The sequence below is a fragment of the Lupinus angustifolius genome, chromosome LG10, assembly GCF_001865875.1.
Source record: "Lupinus angustifolius cultivar Tanjil chromosome LG10, LupAngTanjil_v1.0, whole genome shotgun sequence".
NCBI classification, from domain to species: Eukaryota; Viridiplantae; Streptophyta; class Magnoliopsida; order Fabales; family Fabaceae; genus Lupinus; species Lupinus angustifolius.
This window is the reverse complement of record NC_032018.1, coordinates 7,953,973-7,975,420: the sequence shown is the minus strand read 5'-3', so window position 1 is coordinate 7,975,420 and position 21,448 is coordinate 7,953,973. Positions and strand designations below refer to the sequence as shown.

Here is a 21,448-nt window from a genome sequence, read left to right as displayed (position 1 = left end):
TACGTCAACAAAACTTTTTTGATTTTTGTTGTGAGACAAATGAAATTTATCCAGAACTTGTGCGAATATTATACTGTAACATGAACTTTCGGAAAAATAGTCTTACTTCCTATGTCAAAGGAAAATACATTGTTTTGGATCTTAAAACCTTTAGTTCATTGTTGTGTAACATACCCTCTCAAGGTAGCATAACAGGTTTCGGCCTTGTGTGTGAATGGGATAATTATGATCGAAAGGATTTTTATCATACTTTATGTAGACTTTAAAAAAGGGAAATAGAAATGCGTAAGCAACAGGGCTTTGGCGAGACTGTCAAAAACCGAGACATCATATCTGTTGGATATCTCAAGCTTGAGGACCGTTTGCTTCATTATTTTTTGAGCTATGTCATCTTACCAAAATTTTCAAATCATTCTCAAATAAGTGACATAGAACTCCAATTGATGTATGCTTTAAAGTTTAACATCAAGATCAATTGGGCTCTAATGATAATAAGACAAATGTGGACTGTTAGAGGTACTCAAAGTCCTTTGCCATATGCAATCTTCATAACCAAAATTCTTCAGCATTTCGGTGTCTCTACAAATGGTGAAACAAAGGTGCATCTGAGTCTTCGAGAAAGCCAATTTGATGTGGAAGTGATCCACAAAATGGGTTTCACCCAAGACCCTCGAACCTGCACCTATAAACATAGAACCAATAAACCGAATGTTGCTACTGAACCATCTGAACCTGAACCTCCTAACCCTCCTGAACCACAACCGTCTGAGTTTCATGCACAATCGTCCTCATCTTCTGCCATGCCTACAAACTAAATGATTATGGATGAGTTGTTTTCTCTCCAAGGCTACATCACTAATCGGATGGATGCTCTTGACTCTCAAAATCAACAAATCCAATATGAACTTTATTGCCTCTCCTCTAGGATGGATAGCATGGATATTGATGAAGACAATTCTGAGCATGAGTCTCAGAATATCTGTTGTTAGGATTTTCTGGTTGTATTGCTTTCAAAATTCGGATAAAATTTTAATTTTGCTTATTTGTTGTTTTTAAGTTATTGTTGCATATCCTTGACAAGTTACTTTATGATGTTTTGTGATTTACTGTTCCATTCCTGGATACATGTTTGAAACATCTTATTTATGCATTGAAATACTTCCTTATCTATATCTTGATCCATACATGAGTATATGATATCATATTGATATATCTTGATTATATAAGTGTATGTATGCTATATATATTATGTTGGAATCTCTTTGCTTTTCTACTTTTTGATGAAGTCAAAAGGGGGAGAAAAGTGGGGAGAAGTGTATTTTATGTAAAATTATTTCAGACACATTACTCCAATAGAAATGGGGAGCATACAAGATAGGAGGAGCATACTCAAGTCAAACTTCAACAATCTCAAAGTATGTTGCTCTCAAAAAAACTACAATGTCAAAAAGATCTTGGTTTGTCATCATCAAAAATGGGGAGATTGTGAAGAAGATCTTTGCTCTTGACCTTGGCAAGGTTTTGATGAAGACACCAACATCACCAAAAAATAAGAAAAGGAAGATTACTTATGAAGACCAACAAGATTAAAGCTTTAAGAAAATTAGACTAAGTCTAAATAGGTACTTCTATCATCTACTCATTTATATACCAAAATAGTAATGCTCAAAATATTTTAAAAAAATTGAAACACTTCAAGTTTTAAATGAAAACATTTTTCAAAATATTGTGTAACATGTTACTGAAATTTGAGTAACAGGTTACATGAGTGAGAATCAGTTATCCAACAAAATTTGAATTGGAGTAACCGATTACTCTAAGTGAATTTTAATTCATTGTTGGACAGAAAGTTCAAGTAACCGATTACTCAAGTGAGTAACCGATTACTAAATGTAATTTTTCAAAACGTCATGTTTGGGTAACCGATTACCCACTTGCTGTAATCGGTTACTGAGAGTTGTTACATCAGTTTTTTAGATTTGAAACTCAAGGTTTTTCATTCCAAACGAAATGTCTTCATTCTAAACAAATCCTACTCTTTCATAAAGGCACAATGACTGATTGGAAAGTCTATTTAAAGGCCTTAGAATTTCATAACTCTTTCACACTTTTTCTCACAACTTTCCTACACTTTTCTAAAATAGTTTTCTGCACTTCTAGCAACTTGAACTCAAACTTTCAAAGTTATTTTTCTGATTTGCTTGAAGTAAAGTGTTTCAAAGTATTGTAAACTTAAACAGCATTATTACTAAGTATACAAAAGAGTTGATTGCATTGCAAGTGTTATTATATTTCATACTTGTAAAGGCAATCCAAGCCATCATTGTAATTCTTCATTCATTGTAATTATTTTCTTTCACAATGGTGTTAATAGAAAGGGGGTAGAGTTACTTGGAAAGGTGTTTTCCAATGGTATAAGTATTAGTGAGTGTGTAAGGTACATAGAGATCTCGGGGTGAGATATTGTAATTACAACTCATAATATTTAGTGGAAAATCTCTTGTGCTGCAAGAGTACTGGACGTGGCATTTAATGGACAAGAAGGTGAACAAATATAAAACATTTGTGTACTCTCTTCTCCCTTACCTTTTTGATTTATTCTTGTTTATTTTCTGCAATATTATCCGCTGCACTTTAACTCTTCATCTTGCAGAAAAAGTGGTCATAATTTCTAGTCAACTAATTTACCCCTCCCTCTTAGTTGCAATCTCAGTCTTACAAAAAGAATTGGCATAGGTAGCCATATTGTCGGAATTTCGAGAATTGACACTAGTAGCCATATTGTGAAAATTCCGAGAATTGGCATTGGTAGTCATATTGTAGTGGGTGTATTCAAGATTGGTTCTTACAATGCAGTAAGAATTCGATAACAAAGATATGGGATGTTTTATCCTGAGGACGATATGGTTGATAGTCTACTTGCACATTTTGGGTAATGCCACGAAACATCTTAAAGAGAGTGATCTAGTCGTGCCTCAGCCAATAAGTATTATTTCATGTCATTTAGAATTGTTTCAAGCTACGGTAACAACAATTTTAAGAAGTTTCTACTGCAAACATTCGTAGATAATATTACTGGACAGAACAACTTTAACATGTACAAACCATTTCAGTTTGATGGGACAAATTTCAAACAGTGACAACGTCAGATGAAATTTTTCCTCACTATGAGAAAAGTTGTCCACGTTATGAAAACCGATATCCAGTGTTTCCGAAAAAACTGAAAAATAGAAAAAATGATAAACTAGCTATTGTAATAGCTCTCTGGAATGAAAATAATAATTTGTGTAAGAATTTCATTCTGAATGGGTTGTCTGATGATCTTTATGATTACTATAGCCAATACAAGTTTGCTAAATTAATTTGGTATGCACTTGAAAAGAAATATGATAGTGAGGAAGTTGAGACTAACAAATATGTTATTAGTCGTTACCTCAAGTATCATATGACTGATGATAAATCAGTAGAGTCACAGTCCAATGAGATACATAGAATTGCTCATGAAATCATTTCTAATGGTATGCCCCTAGAGAGTTAAACTCGTAGAGGCTATAGATGTGTATTTGTTGGGTATGTTGTAAACAACAAGATGTACATGTTTTATGACCTTAACACAAAAGTGGTCATTGAGTCTAAGGATGCTGACTTCAATGAAGAATAAATTCCCTTTTAAATTTAGGAATAGCGGAGGCACATCAACTAGTCACATACCTTTGATTAGAGATAATGATAGAAAATGAAAGGTTTGGAATAGAACCTGGAAGAAGTAATAGAGAAACAACTACTAGAGAGTATGAACCTAATTATATGATCTATATATTGGAAGAGAATCCATCAACTCTCCAAGAAGTTTTGACTTCTTTGGATGTTGATTTGTGGCAAGAAGCCATAAATGATGAGATGGACTATCCAAAGTCTAACAAGAAATAGACTATTTTGGCTCAATCCACTATGGAAGTTGATATGATAGCACTAACAACAATTAGTGAAGAAGCGAATTGGCTAAGAAGTTTGCTTGCAGATATTCCCCTATGGAAAAAACATATACCAACTTTGTTGATCCATTGTGATAGTATCGTGGCTATTGCAAAAAATGAGAATCGCCTTTATAATGGTAAGAAACGACAAATTCGTCGTAAGTAGAGCACCATTGGAGAGTTACTCTCTACATGAGTTGTTGGAATCGATCATGTACACACTGAGAATAACTTAGCAGATCCTTTGACGAAAGGACTAGCTAGGGAGAGAGTCCATAATACATCAAAGAATATGAGACTATTGCCCTTAGAACGAGGATCACTCATGATCGTAAACCGACCTAACTCACTGGAGATCCCAAGAAATAGGTTCAATATGTAATAACAAGTTGTGAAGTGATATGAGAATGAACATGCTATAAAATTATGAGAAGCATGATTCCTGCAACATATGTAAGGATGAGTTAAACTGTTAATGAGATCTATACTCCAATTAGAGTGGAGTACCTAGGCTATATGAGTAATCTTGATAGACTCACCTATGTGAATATGGAAGTGGGGGTCGCTTCCTATGAAATTTAGGGGCGCAAATTTCTAGAGTGTTCACCATACTAGCATAGACGTATGGCCTTTAACGCACAAGCTTTACAGAATACATCTTTGAAAAGGTTGTGTATGGTTTGATGTCAGAGATAGAGTTCAAGATTATGAGCCACTCTAGTAAAATCTGGATCTTACTCACTATGCAAAGGTTCAAGTCGCATGACACCTTTGTTTATGCACAATCTTATTGAGACCACATAAATTCTCGGAAATTGTTTTTTAATTTAAAGTGGAAGATTGTTGGAACTTGGTTTGTTGGAAGCCATTAGTGAGAACTTTTGGGTCTGAAATCTAAAAAACTCTCAAGTCCCACATTGAAGAATTTTGGAAAACAAACTCCAAAGCCCCACATTGGAGAGATGAGAAACTTGGAAAAAATCTCATGTTATAAATAGAAGCATCATTACTTCATATTTTCTTGCCCCAAGTTCAATGCGCTTTCATTCAAAAAAAAATTTCTCCCTCATATTTTCCTCCGATGCATTTCTGGCAAACTTCTCCCCCTTTCTTTTCATGGTTCTTGAGAATTGGCACAAGAAGTCATATTGTGAGAATTTCGAGAACATATGCTAGTAGTCAGTATTCAGGGAAAAGAATTGGCACGGGTAACCATATTGTGAGTTGTTGGGTACCAATAAGGTATGATTACACCTAGAGGGGGTGAATAGGTGTCGCGGATCACCAGTCTCGCTTTTCCGATATTTGTGCAGAATACAAAGTTGTAACTTTAATCGATTATCAACAGAGTTAATCAATTAAAGACAATTCACTTAATCGATTATTATCGGAATGTTAATCGAATCAAGACTTCCAATACAACGAGACAGAAACTTCCTTCTTGAGACCGATGAGCCACAAAGCCCGGTTTGACCCCTTATCTATGTCTACTTAGATACCACACCTTTCACGCAATTTCACCCCAGCCGAAACTCTTGCTCAAATCAAGCCTTTCTATCTAATGAAGACTCCTAATTCTCAACATGTGATGATACCACACATCACAAGAATTCTCCTCAAATTACAAAACTTTTGCCAAGTTACTTAGCACACTAGAATGTGCGGATTACAACTCTAAATTCGGCTCTAATCACCCTTGACAGAAAGATCTCACAAAAACAACCCTTAAGACATAATTATGAAATCATGCAAAGAGTGTTTTCAATTGAATGAAAAATGGTTTTGCACAATGAAAAAAAAAATTCTCTTCTCTCTATTCTCTCTTTTCACTCTTGAAGTTCACGCAAGAAAACTCAAAGATACATCAAGATAGCTTTAAAAAAATTTAACAAAGTGAATCTTTGATTCTCTCTCTCATATATTTTTTTCATTCTTGCTTAATGAAGGTGAAGAGAAAACAATTTTTAAAAATGGAATGAATTCTGTTTCAAAATAACAGAATTAGCTCATAACTGATATAACATATATTAATTGATTAAATTGTCATGTTAATCGATTAACGGGTTTTTAAAAACAGATTTTCAGTTATGGCTTAATCGATTAAAAGATTACTTAATCGATTAATAAATAGAAATTCTAGGAGGTTAGTTACTGTAACCCCATTTAATCGATTATGGCATTCCTTAATCGATTGAGGATTTCATCAGGACTTAATCGATTACAAATTGGGTTAATCGATTAAAATCGTTAAAAATGGTTTTTTAATTTTAAATGGTAAACACCCTATATGATGAATGAATATGCAATCATGATTTTAGGAATGATTAAACCTTTATGCATAATATCATGTATGCTAAATGCAAATGCATGAGTGTTAATTTTCATATATTTATATGTTGATGTTATGCCTCATTTTATGTGATTTTTATTTTAGACTTTTGTGAGATACTTCCATCTTGGGTTTACCTACCCTAAGACTCAATATTAGGCAATCATCTTAGGACTCTAGAATGTAAAAACCAATCCTAGATTCTATAACAATGACCTTCAGTTCTTGGTATGTTGTTTGTTGAGATGTCCAAGTCTTCAAACTTCCATATAAAATCTTGTCTTCATCAAAACTTCGTAGGTCAGTAATAATGGGATCCTTTGACTATTTGTCATTTCATAGGCATTTCGAGAACTGACACTGATAGTCAGTATTGAGGGAAAAGAATTGGCATGGGTAGCCATATTGTGGGCATTTCAAGAACTGATACTGCTAGTCACTATTGTGTGAAAAGAATTGGCACAAGTAGTCATATTGTAGGAATTTCGAGAATTAACAATGGTAGTCTTATTGTGGGAATTTCGAGAATTGACATTGATAGCCATATTGTGGTAGGTGTATTCAAGATCGGTTCTTATAGTGCAGTAAGAACTCGATAACAGAGTTTTGGGTTTTTTTCCTTGGACGACGTGGTTGATAGTATGCTTGCATATTTTGGGTAGTGCAACAAAACATCTTAAAGAGAGCGATTTGGTCGTAACTCAGCCAATAAATATTATTTTGTGTCATTTATAATTATTTCAAGCTACAGTAACATCACATCCGCATGATGCGACCATAATTTGAATCATTGGACATAACATAACTACTGCCGAGTAGAAAGTAACATCAATTGTTGTCAGTGTATTTAATTATCAAAAAACGTTGTAGAAAATCAACTTGAAGAAAGTTTATTTTGTGCAAGTAACTCTTATGCTAAGGATGAAATATATAGTAAAATGTTACTAGTTATAGCAATCATATGTGTTGAAAGATAGAACTACTTTCATATTTAGATAAAAATGTAAAGTTAATGGTGAAATTTGGGAGCAACCCAAATATACCAATTTTGAGAAAATGTCAAATCACTATGAGAATAGAAGATGTTTCATTAAAATTTATCTTTGTGCTTTACATGGTCCTAAGCCTCCATCACAATCTATTGAGCATGGAACAATTATCATAGAAAGGTTGCAAACTGAGGATTTATCATGGCTTTTATATGTTCATGATAAACCTTGTAGATATGTTAAAATTGTGAGTTAATTTCAGTTTGTTAGTTGTTAGTTAATTTCAATTTGTTAGTTGTAATATTGTTTTCGTTAATAGATTAAGAGTTATAGAAGGTTTTCCTTATTTCTTATAACTCAATTGAATATAGAAGGTTTTCATTTTCTCATTCATGATTTTCTCTCATACTTCTTGATTCATCAAGAGGTCTTTTACATGTCTCCTACCCTTTTAACATGGTATCAGAGCAATAATTATTTACTTCCAACTTGAACTTCTATCCTTCCATTTCATACCAATCTCCTTCTTGATCACTTATTCTTTCTCTGGTGTCTTCTCAGTCCACAAATAGATTGGATAGATAATGAATTCAAAGTGTTTCTTCACAAGATCCTTAATCCTCCTCTTGGTATCATCATCATTGTGTTTGATATAATTTTTTTAATTGACATAACATATTTTCATTGATGTGAAATAAGATTTGTGAAAACAAATTTTTGTTTATTTTTTTATTTGCAATACATTTAACCTTAGTTGACCACTATATACACACCTTAATAGAACAGAGTAGTAGAAAGGAAGAAAATAGATCACATGTATGGTGAGATTTATATTGAGAGTTAAACAAATGCTTGAAGAGTTTTCGACAAAAGCTATTGTCATGGATATTTAATTTTATTTGACCTATTTAATATACTAGACTGTAGATAAATAAAAAAGAGAGAAGAGAAGAATGAAAGGCAAAGTAGTAAATTTTGTCCAAAATAAATATTGTGATAATTTTTTGGTTTTTAAAATCAAATAATTATTTTCACAAAATTATGAGTATTATATTAATTTTTATGAATTATAAACTTATTAATTTGTTGTAAAGTTAGGGGCAACTTGGTAATTTCCATAGAACAATAATGATATTGTGGTCGTTTTACCTAATTAGGGTATTTTGGTAAATTTTCCATGTGAAATAAGGGTCATTTCCATATTCAGAATTATTTTTTTAGTGAAAACAAGGGTTTTAAGTAATTTCATAATATAGTTATAATGTTTTTTATAAATACACTAAAGTAAAATATAATCAATTTTTTATAAAGTTTGATCGTCTTTTAATATAAAAAGCTTTTGGAAAATAAAAACTCTTCATTACCTTCTATCACCGTTTAAAATAAAGTATATGTAAGGAAAATTAGTTATGAAGAACTCGTATTTCCAAATATAAATAGATCACTTGACTAGGAGAGACCCTAGAAAATATAAGAAATATACTAAAAAAAATCAACAAATAATATAAAAAATTATGCTTCATTCGACAACAAATTCTCCATCGTGTGCGAGCTTTTCTGTGTCGCGTGCTGCACGTGTCAACCTTGTACTACAGTCTTCATGAATCATGATCATCATCTCTCACTTTTTCTACTTTTTTATTTGTTTACTTATATTATTATTATATTAATAATTATAATAACATGCAATAATTAAATTAATATGAATAATAATTTAATAGTTTTAATATGAATATAAAATAATCATTGTATATTTTTTTATTAAATAATTAATTAAAACATGGTTTTATATATGCATTGTTATGGTAGTCTTTCTTTTTTTAGAAAAAATATATTCAATAATAAATAAATATAATATTATTATCATATTTGGCAAATAAATATAATATTATTTTTACTTGAATTAGTCGTTATACACTTATATTCGTCGGTAATTAATAGAATCTTTTCAGGTATTGGTATCTAATAAATAATATTCATTCAAATAAAAAATAAAATATATTTTAAGAATAAAATATATATCATATATATTTATTACTTTTCTTTATATTATCATTTGAACAGTTGTGGTATGTATTCGTTAAATTAGTCATTTTAAAAAACTAAATAAAAATTGTTTGTAATAGTAATAATTAATATAGTAAACACTAAATTTGAGTGATAATGACAATATTCAATAGATTGATTAAGGGTAACAAAAAAGACAAAAATAAAATATTTGTGATAATAATTATAATCAAAATTTATCTATTAATTAATGATGAGTAACAAATTATAATTTAACAAAATAAATTATAATAAAGGTGGAGAAGAGGTGAACTCACTTTTTTTTGGTTATCTAACTCACTTCTTTTACCTAAATGATCTTTTGAATGCGCACATCATATCACTTCTGTTTTCTAAATTCAATTCAATTTTATATATTTTAAAATATATAAAAATAATAAAGGATGAAAGAAGCCTGATGAATATTAAAACAATTAATATGCACTAAACAATTTCTACCAACTATGACATAATTTTGATTTCTCTATGGCACATATGTATATATAGGAGTAAAATAAACTATTATAAGATAAGAAAATAAAAAATATATTCTTGTCCTCTATTTGTAATTGATTTCTAGGCTCAAAATTTTAGTTTAATGAGCAACATATTCTAAAATTGGATACAAAGGTTTTATACATTTTGTCCATAAAATCGTGTTGACTTCAGATAATTTAGAAGAGGATGAAATTTTCCCTTTTCTACCACTTAAGTCGTGAAACCATTGTTAACAGAAAATTGAGCTGCCACACTATTATTGTTTATATATTGAGCATATGTCGAAACAAATAGCGTTCATGATAATGCTCCTAAAAAAGCTTTGAGTGGAAGGAGAGGCCATCAATTCGACACTTCAGTTTTTGGGTGTCTATAATATTCCAATGTGGCAAACTAGCTAGCAAAAAAGTTAGATGACAGAGGTAATTAAAAAAATCACTTTTGTTGTCTACAATGCAAATCCAAAGTTTTTGTATTTGTATAATCCATAAACAAAAAAGATGATTATCAATTTATCATTGATGAAGTGAAATTTGATGAATGTGGAATATGAAAATTGTCTTAAAAGTTAAGAAATCAGTCAATGTCAGTAATGAGAATCATGTAGAAAGAGATGAATAAATTAAAGAGCATTATCACCTCAGCCAGCATCATCTATTGACCTCAAAACATCATCAACTATTAGCCAAACTTGATGATTATGTTGTGAGTAATGAGAATTACCATTCTTATGATTTTCGAGATATAGAGGTTAACAAAATCGATACAGTCTCTCTTAACAAAATATTTTCCTTACATATAACAAGAATCGAAGATATAATATTACTCTTAAATAACACAACTATGTATCGACTATGTTGAATGAGTATAACTTTTGAAATAAGATAAATATTAAGTGTAATTAAACGTAAAATTTTAATTTGCTTTAAAATAAACGAAAACTAACATTGCCGATAAATAAAAATACATACAAAATTTGAAAATCATGTTGGGTTGGCTTATGACAAAGGTGTCATAAGATTTACAATAATAAATCTTTAGGGTTCTAGAATCAAAGTAGACTATAACATGTGACTCTCTTGTGTATAAATACGGGTGTTTTAAATTTTATTCAGTAATTATAATTACAATCGTTATATTGGGGTTCGATTTATGAAAGTGAAACTTGTTAGAAGGGGCAGCTACGAATTTCAAAAGGGATTAATTCCCTACAAAAATGTGAGAAAATATCATTGGTGGTACAAAAAAATCATTATATTAAGATTTTGGGAGTATAATAATAATAATAATATGACCATAGTTGTAATTTATCAATCACATCACATCATTTTTACACAATTACAATAGACAGGCAACAAAATCACAATCACAATTTAAAATAACAAATAATATATTATAATTACATTTATGGACATCAACTGAAAGCATACAATTTTATATCTACACATTGTCATTTACCCTAGTCTTTGTTATGATGCAGAAAGGCGTAAATGAATTAGCATATATGGCAATGATGTACACAAGTGTACATCATCGAACTCCTCAACGGCACACTTAATATAAACATTTTTGGATCCTATACTCAACCAAGCTTTAACTTTCTAGTTTCTATGATTATATCACTGAGGACAAGAGGAAACTAATGGAAGAGAAAATGAGTACAAATTCATGGTACCTTTTTTTACTCTTTGTGGCTAGCATTTTGTACCATGTCCAATTCATCACATGCATTAATATTCTAGCTATGCATATATATTGCCTTTTGTATTTAAAAAGAAATGTGCAAAATTTGCTGTTGGTTACTTGAAGAAGCGTATAGAAGTAGAATGCATCGCTAGAGCTCAACAATGATCTTATATTCATTGGTGGCAACTATAAATTACATTTCATAATTAGAATTATGATTATTATATTATAGTTTTAAGAGTCTATATAATAATATCACAATTATAGTTATGATCACATCAATCATATTTTCCTACAATTTTCAACAATGGGTATAAATGCAATTGCATTCTGTAAAGAAATCACAATTTAAAACATTATTAATATGGCTGAATGACAGAGAAATAGCATGAAAGCTGTAGGGCAGAAATGTATATCTTCCTTTTCTTCTCCATTCTTTTCTTGATTCCCACCTATCAGTCACCATTCAATTCAGGATTCAGGAAAAATATTACCGGCAATTCTCAATCATTTAATAGTATGCATATTAAACCTCACCTAATTAATTATCAGTTAAAATTTATGTACTGTTAGTATAAAGATTTATACACATTCATTACATTATCCACCATTCATTTAAATTATTTTTTTGTTAAAGAATCAATGATAATGAAATATTAATAGTGAATGATGTAGTGATAATGTGTAAAATTCATTCATTACCATTTTTTCTCTCATTAATTATAGGTAATTTATACAGTCGATTTAAATTGCTCTGGAAAGCGTGACTAAAATTTAATAAAGAAACTGAAAGAAAATAAATTATATAAGAACCAAACAGAAAATTGCAGCTTGATCCGGAGATTATTAGTAACTTGGCTTTCTCATTCATGGATTAAGATGGTTGGTTTTAGGTTTTTCACTTGAGAGAAATGTTACTCAATTCAATATATTTTCCTAAAAAAAATAGTATTAACCTTTTATTTGAATGATGTTCATATTCTTAATTTTTATAACCATAGTTCTTAGGTCCCTATTTAAGCAACTCAAATACTAATAAGATATTAGTCTAGTAGTGTAAGGTTTTGGATAAAGATTATTTGTCTCAAACAGTGTCTCACTTTATATCTAAAGTCAATCATACTGCTACTTTTTATTATTTTTTGTTTCTAATTTTTTTTATTCATATGTCCATATGAGATTGCTTTGAGACAGGGAATGAGATATCATTAGAGATAGGTGATCCCCATTCGTAAGGTTTCGTGGATTCTCATATAGACCAAAAGGTCAAGAGTTTGATTCCCGAGAATAACATTTATCGGGATGACAATCACATACCCTAAAAGAGTTGGTTCCTTACCTGTAAGGTGAGGGAGTATCTTGGTTATATAAAAACAAATAAGATAAATCACATATTAGGATTTGGTATATTAGACAAGGTAAGAGACTATATTTCTAGTTTTCCATTAATTTTCCTTTTTAGGCTGCTTAAACATTACTTTATGGACTTAAGGCAATGATTAAAAAACTAAAAGTTGTACTCAAGATTTTACAAATGTCAGGCAAAAGAAGCCCTACTAATAACCTTATACATTGATAATGATATCTATTAATTAAAATATTGATGATTTGGTAGTGATAATGCATATAAATCACTTTCACACAAGTCATAAACTATGAGAACATATACTATACTTTTACATTATAAACCGGCAAATATATACTCTCTATGTTTGATGAGTACCAAGATGCTCATAGAATCGCTAGAAAATCATTTCTCATACTATCTTTTTCCCATTCATTTTTTAATATGGGATGCAAAGCCAAAGTTATGTCGCTTCACTAAAGGTGATTTTGACCATACATGCTTTGTCAATATATGCCACTTTTCCTTTATCAATTTTTTTGTTGTCAATGATTTAATTGATAGTATAAGAAATTTTGTTAAATGCTCTAAACTCGAAAGGGGGTATAGGGGAATTTAAAGCACAAGTGCTTGAGAACAAAATATAGTTTTCCCACTCTAATTATGAGCCACTTTTAATTAATTAAACTTTTAAAAAAGATGGTGAATGGCAGTACGAAATTAATTTTTTTAATCATATTATATGAAGAAGACGGTGTTATGATTTAAACATATAGATGTATTTGATAGGAAAATTTCATGGTTTAAGTATCACATTAAATATACTTTCCTGCCCACTTTTTTTCATATCAAACAATTTTAGAAAGTGCAATCCCCACCTTTTTTTTATAACCCTTCCCCTCTTTTATCTATTTTTTCTAGATTCCAGTCCCCATAAACACTTGGCATAAGAATGTAATAATGGGCAACTCATTGAATAATTGTAGTACATATTCTAGCGACCCCCTAATCCTAGCGTGTTAAACTAAACTCTAGCAGATCCAATATTATACACCAAACTTGAAAGTAAGAAAATACTATGAGGACTTATACATTGGATCTCAAAGACCTTAGATATTTGGGATGCATGCACCTGACCTTGACCCCACCATTAACGATTTTTAGACCATGATCATGTAAGGTACATATTAATGGGAACCATGGTTAGATGATATTGGGAACCAAGGTCAAATGATATTGGGATTAATATTATGTTAGATATTTATTTTATTTGAATTTATTTATAGTTTATGCTTATATTATTATTAATTATTATTTGAATCATTATTATTTTATCATTTGTAATATTTTTGCTTATATAATAAATTATTTGAATATACTCATATTTGAGTTTGACCAATTTTTATATCCTAAATTTTTACATGTTATATGAACAGTTTCATCTTTCGTGACATATACGACCACTATTCCATTATCAGGGTGTCAAAATTTTAGAACTCTAATTAGTCGTCTCTCTTTGTTGTGTCACCTTTTCGTTAGTATTCATTCATTTTTTCTTAACCTCATAATTTTGTACTACATGCAACAATTATCTAAATAAAAAACATAAATGTGTTCCAATATAATAATTCATTTTCTTCGGTTATTATATAAGATAATCTTTACACCAACGATCATTTCGGTAGTGCATTTTCTCCATTTGAAAAATTATGCTAGTAGTGACTTCTTTTCTCATCACAATCATTATATCATTGTGTTCTATTCCTACCGACGTTCATTCAAGTGGTATCTTTTCTCCCATTGCTGAGTTAAGTTAGTGATGATTTCTCTTCCCATCAACGATCATTCTGATGGTGATTATACCAGTAGTTTCTCTTCCCACCAATGATCATCCCAATGTTATTTTTTGTCCCAATGATGAATTGTATGTCTGTCTTTGATATTGAAGATAATTCCAATACTGATTATATCTATAGTTTTTGTAGTTCACAATACATTTCAACGATTTTTGTGTAACCCATATAATTATTTGGTTATTTTCATTTTAAATGAGTTAATTGTAACAATGTTAAAGCTTAATAAACTTTAGATTGAGGGTGTGTGTTAGAAGATATTTTGATTGATAAAACATTATCTTAGGTAAGACCCAGTTAGTTTCATTTCATTTTAATTTATTTATACTTTATGTTTATTTTGTTAGTTATTATTTGAATCGTTATTATCCTATTTTTGTAACAAGTTTTGCATATATAATAAATTACTTGTCCTGACTCATTTTTGAGTTTGACTAATATTTATCATCCTAAAATTCCACCATAGTAACTTGGATGTTAGTTGTTTTAGTACTTCTAAGAGTAGCCTCTTACCCTATGAGTAAGGAATCTCTTTAAAAATATGTAACCGTCTCTTTCAACAAGTGTCGCTTTCAGACATCAAACATTTCAATTTTCCTCCTTTCACTTTATTCCACTGAAATGATTCCAGGTGATCATATCTTACACTAATTGTTGAGTTCAGGAGTATCCCTTTTCCTTAACCGGCAAGGAATGATATATAAACTGATAATATACAACAAGTTGTACTCAAGAATTCACAAATGGCAGGCAAAAGAAACCCTACTAATAATAACCTTATACTTCGATAATGATATCTATTAATTAAAATATCGATGTTTTTCTAGTAAAATGCGTGTAAATCACATTCACACAAGTAATAAACTTTAAGAACAGATACTATATATAGTTTTACATTATAAATCGACAAATATACATATTCTATCTATGTTTCATGTGTACCAAGATGCTCATGGAATCTCTGGAAAATAATTACTCATATACTATCTTTTTCCCTTTCTTTTTTTTAATATGGGATGCAAAGCCAAGGCTATGGCACTTTACTAAAGGTGATTTTGACCATACACGCATTGTCAATATATGCCACATTTCCTTTATCAATTTCTTGTCAATGGCTTCCCTCTTAGTATAAGCAATTTTGTCAAATACTTCAAAGGGGAGGTAAGGGAATTAATTAAAAGCCAAAGTGCTTAAGAACAAAATATAGTTTTCCAACTCTAAAGTTGGCCCACTTTTAATTAACCTTTTAAAAACGTGGTGGTGAGTGAGAGTATAAAAGCAAACTGTGTGTTATATATTGGCTGGAATCATATGATATATTTTCCTCACCATTTTTATAACCCTTCCACTCTTTTGTCTGTTTTTTTCTAGATTCCCCATAAACACTTTGCATGAGAATATAATAGGGTAATTCATTGAATAATTTTAGTCATGCATCTCTTATAAATACTAATTTTACGTAATTATTATTGTAATGAATTAACAATTCATATATACAACCGGCTAAGTCATGTGAGTGATACATATTATTCTATTAAGGAATTCGGTGCTGTATTCTAAAAGTTAAGTATCCATTTTATGGGAATCTTAATTAAGTACCCTTCGTTATCCTAATTTGATCACACAACCCATCCTAAGTCGTGTTCAATCTTCAATATCTGCCATATCAAATTTGTGAAAAAAGTCTTATATATAATTAATCATATCATAAAAAGTTACAAAGTGTTACCTAAATGAACCACTTACACTAATAAAGTTTAATTTAGTTGGCAAATAACTAAATTTTGTTAAGTATGATGTTATGAGTTTAATATTTCTCATATGCGTGATTTTTTGTTGTTGATAAATACAAAATTTATTTCGATAATATCTACATCTTCAAATGTAAAAATCTTCAACTATCGATTATGAAAAAACTTGATATACACAGAAAAAAGGAATTACATACCATATACTTACCCAATAACTATGCTTAAAATCTCATACTCGGTCGCTTCATGAATAGACCTTGATCAAGATTGTATCAATCAATGAAACTGACACCTCCATTCATATACACATTCAAACCATAAATGTGCATGTTCAATGTCGTTTTCATGGTGAGATCGGGCACACCTCACTCATGCCCAACTCAAAGTCCAATATCCTAGATAACTCTAGGAAAAAACAAGGCAAAAAGTACAAATGGAAAAGACAATAAATTTAACATAAAATTATTATCCCAAATCTTATCTTATATATTGTCTTATATTAATAGAAATTAGTTATATCAATTAAAAAATTAAAAGTTTATATTTTTATTGTTTTTGTTTCAATATCATTGAACATGATAGACATATAAATATAATTTAGAATAACAAATTTTTATTTCAATAAATCAGGTACAAAAAAATAAAAATAAAAAGCCAATGTTTTGGAGGTCCCCAATGGGGCATGGACTTATACTCGCACGCACTCTTATCACTAATCAATCATTACTACACATCAATATGATCAAGTTCAACCTTTGGATTGAACCCCACCAAGAGCCAACTTATGCTCGATGGAAGCGCACCACAAACAATCAGTACGGACAAAAAGTTACATGTGCTTATTGGTCAAGACAAAAAGAAAGTACAAGCATTTATATTTGGTATTACTTTAAGTTCTACTAATATCTAATTATTATTAATTTCATTATGTTTATCATATTCCTATGGTAGTATTCTCCAAATTTATCAGTCACTCATGATAATCATAAAGAAGGGGGTTATGTGAGAACCTTTTTATTCTACATCAGATTAATATAATTTAGATTAGGTTAAATAGTCCTATTTATAAATTATACTTAATGTCATATTTATTAACTATGTTTAAGTTTATTATAATATGTATGTGATATTATAAGTTAAGTTATGTTTGATGTTTATATTTTTGTCTAAGTAGGCTTATATGGCTTAGACAAAGATATCATTGATTAGAACAATAGACCGGGCTCATGAGTAATGATTCATATAGCCAATTTTTATATAGTATGAACAATGTATTTTTTTTATGTATGTGTAGTATGATCATTGTACTTTGTGTGACACTGATATGTGAAATGCTTTTATGTAATTTTATTATTGAATTTGAATAAAAAAAATATTTGACATGGATGCAATATGAAAAAGGTGAAAGAATTGCATTTGATTTGGCATTTTAGTTTATTACCTTGTAAGTCTACATTTAAAAAAATTGAACTAATGACCTAGGTTTTAGCTTAACCAAAGTCAAAAGTTGAGAAAAGATCTCGGTTAAAAAACAGGATTGAAGTCAAAGTCGAAAAAAACATCAATTGAATGTAAAATTAAGATCATTTGTCAATTTTCAACCTCACTTGAGGTATTTTTTCGACTTTAGGCTTCAGTTCGAAAACTAAAGTTGAATCATCAAATTTTTAAGAGTGAATTACACTATACCCTGAGTTTTAGTGAAATTATACAAATTACTCAGATCTTTTTAAAACCTACACAAACCATCCTTGTTTATACATGTATATTATACTGACTACCCTGTAAGAGATATAAATGTAATTTTTTAAACAAAAATAGTGACAGGTGTAGCTAAGTCAAACAAAATATGTTATATTGTAGAGACAAATCCAAATAATATAAACTTGATGTATATTCATTATTTTTTATTCGTTACAAACTACATCAATAAGTCTAAGGAGATGTTTAAATTACTCTCGTATTATATTGTAACTAACCAAAATAAAGAATAAACATCGACTCTTATACTATTTGGACTTGTCTTCACAATATATCGTATTTTGTTTGACTTAATTACACCCGTCACCATTTTTTATTTAAGAAATTATACTTATTTATCTTACATGGGTAGTCAGTGTAATGTATATATATAATTAGGGGGGTTTGTGTATGTTTTAAAAAAGTCTGAGTGATTTGTGTAATTTCACTAAAACTCAGGGGTGTCAGTGTAATTTACTCAATTTTTAATGTTGCCAACATACTTGATTCTTTAACCAATATTGAAAACTAATTTTAACCAAGGTTAAATCCATTTTCTACACTAGTGACAATGCTCACATGGCTATAATCAAAACCTCAACCAAAATTTAGACTCAAGCTTAAATCTATTATAGTTCAAAAACTGTTGTCTATTGTAAAGAAAATAGTTTTTTCATGCTTTAGACTACGGGTTGAAGACATTGTCCGATATGAACAATGTTGTACTGGCACATACAAAATATAGTGAAGCTTTTTCTTAGTGAAACCATTACAACATATGTTTTTATATGACTTTGAGTAATATTTTTATTGACATCAAAATATGAAAACTATATTGACATTTCCCCTTTTATTGTTTCAAATTATTTTAAAAAATGTTCTATACAAAGAAAAGAGAAATAGAGATTAATATATATTATATCAAGTATAATATTAAAGTCCACGACATCAACATTAGCTAACAAAAGTAATAATATGTGTATGTAATAATATACAATCATATCGCACCCAAGTAAAACCCATGTCTCACAAAATGTCTCGAACAATAATTAAGAAAAAAAATATAGAAGAACTTTCCCTTAAACTTTTTTTCTTCATGTGAAAACACATGAGTAGTAATGATCCTCAAAAGCCTAAACAACAAAGAAAAAAATTAAAGATATGTCTATGGTGTCTCTTTGTCCTTTCTATGCAGATTCTCTAATGTGTTGCAGTTGCCATAGCAGCAGAAACAGTTGCAAGTACATCTTTTAAAGTGACATATATCATTTGTAACAGACCGTTAATAAACAAAGTATCATTTTATGATACATGATACTTTTCTTATAGTGTAGGAGGATATACCATTTTCGCTAGAAACGTGGTTTTTGTCATTGTATAGGAACTTGTGCATGACCCTTAAGCTCTTTGCTAGCACATGTTCCTCCCACACTTCTTCATACCCTTTCTTCAGAAACACCTCAGTGGCATCAAGGCGATGCATGTTCCTCTTCCACAAAGTGTAAAGGCGTTGAATCTTCTGAACCTGAAGATTGGCAAGAGTGCAATTATTGACTTTGATCCTAGAAATTGCATCCTCTAGAATCTTGTTCTTAGTTTTTTCATCGGTTGTGGCTTCTGCTCTTAGAAACTCATCAAACTCAGGTACCCCAATGGCCCTTCGAATCCCTTTGGTGTAATCAGCATAAGGGTCAAAGAATTCACGAACTTCATCAACTTGTCCAGCTTCAATCATGCGATCCACACGTGCGTTGAGGGAAGAATGGAGCACTGGGAGTGACACATCCACCCAAAGAAAGCAGCACTCATAATTTAACCTAAGCAACAAAGTTGAATGTGTATCAGAAAATGTGTCTAGCAACTAAAACAAAGATCTTCTCTCCCTATATTATCTATCCGATTTTGTATCATACGATGTAATCACAAATGAAAATATGGTCATGTCAATTAAAAATTCATTATTATTAATATTTTAATTCATTTTAATTCATTATATCTGTTTCTAGCAACATATTTAGTACATGTATGAAGTTCGACCCTCAACTTTTTTCGATTGATTTTAACTCTAGAATATTTTTATTATATTTAGTTCACCAACAAGTTTCCATCCAAATATTCTGGATGAAAATTTGACAGAAAGACTAACCATGATTAAAAAATTCTAAGACCGAAATCAACTAGAAATAAAATAAAAAGAAAGAAAAAATCAATGGACAAGAAATCTTAATATTCTTACCTAAAATCTGGGTGGTGGTTAACCAAAGCATCAATATAGGAGTTGGACCCACCAGCAATGATGGGCAAACCATCCCTCCCTATGATGGAACCAATGGCTGAAGTGGCATGGTGACAAAAATCATTGGCAGTGAAATTTGAGTTAGGATCAACGATTCCTAGAAGGTGGTGTGTAACACCACCACACTCTTCTTTAGTGACCTTATTGGTAGTGATATCAAGGCCCTTGTACACTTGCATTTTATCTGAGTTAACTATTTCAGCTGGTGGAAAATGGTGGGCTAGGTCTATGGCTAGCTTAGTTTTGCCTGTGCCAGTAGCCCCTAATATTACAACCACTTTATCCTTCTTCCTATGGTTGAATAAAGAATCCATTTTGGTGAGTCCCCTTTCAAAATTTACCAAAGGTTGTACTTGTTTGCAAATAGAGGAGGCTGATACAGAGATAATCATTTTTAATAGAAAAAATGTGGCAATCAATTGAAGAATTGCAAAGTAATCTTCTAATATATGTTTAGTGTTAACTTTCTTTGAATAATCACACAATTTGGGATACTCAGATTAATTGAAAGATGATTAGAGAAGAGGATGAGTGGAATATATATGTAGTTGAGCAGAAACTATAGACTACGTTTATTTTGTGTTGAATATGAATATGAATAGGTATCATAGAAATTTAAGAGAGACCTTGAATAAGTGAAAGTTTCAGGGGAAAGAGATGGATTTGTGAAGAATATGATGAGTGGAATTTTCATGTGTGGCAGAGGAAGGGAACCTTGCTATTTATAAGAAATGAAGAGTAGTAAAGTTGCATTCTTTATTTCTTTTCCACTCTTGTCCTTGGGAATTCAATTAATCAAATTGTATAAGAGGAGTTATAAGTCACATACTTATTATGGAACTAACTAAAGTTTGGAATTCGAGTTCTGAGTTTTGAGGTCCACATAATAATCATACCCACATTCAAAATAGCATCTCAGTATACTTTTACCTTTTTAA

The 21,448-nt window shown here is 30.4% G+C and overlaps 1 protein-coding gene across 1 annotated transcript; it reads right to left on the bottom strand.

Moving 5' to 3' along the window:
* Nucleotides 19,169–21,186, bottom strand: LOC109357856 (adenylate isopentenyltransferase 5, chloroplastic-like). The gene is made up of 2 exons (XM_019601912.1): nt 20,451–21,186; nt 19,169–20,031 (listed from the first exon to the last, which is right to left on the bottom strand). The coding sequence occupies exons 1-2, from the start codon at nt 20,900–20,902 to the stop codon at nt 19,512–19,514; spliced, it is 972 nt and encodes a 323-aa protein (XP_019457457.1). The 5' UTR covers nt 20,903–21,186; the 3' UTR covers nt 19,169–19,511.

What these genes read in the sequence shown, in the direction of transcription:
- LOC109357856 (XM_019601912.1), bottom strand. Translation starts at nt 20,902, where the DNA reads ATGATTATCTCTGTATCAGCCTCCTCTATTTGCAAACAAGTACAACCT. An exon ending in AACCACCACCCAGATTTTAG is followed by an intron (nt 20,032 to 20,450) that starts GTAAGAATATTA and finishes TTTGTTGCTTAG; the next exon opens with GTTAAATTATGAGTGCTGCT.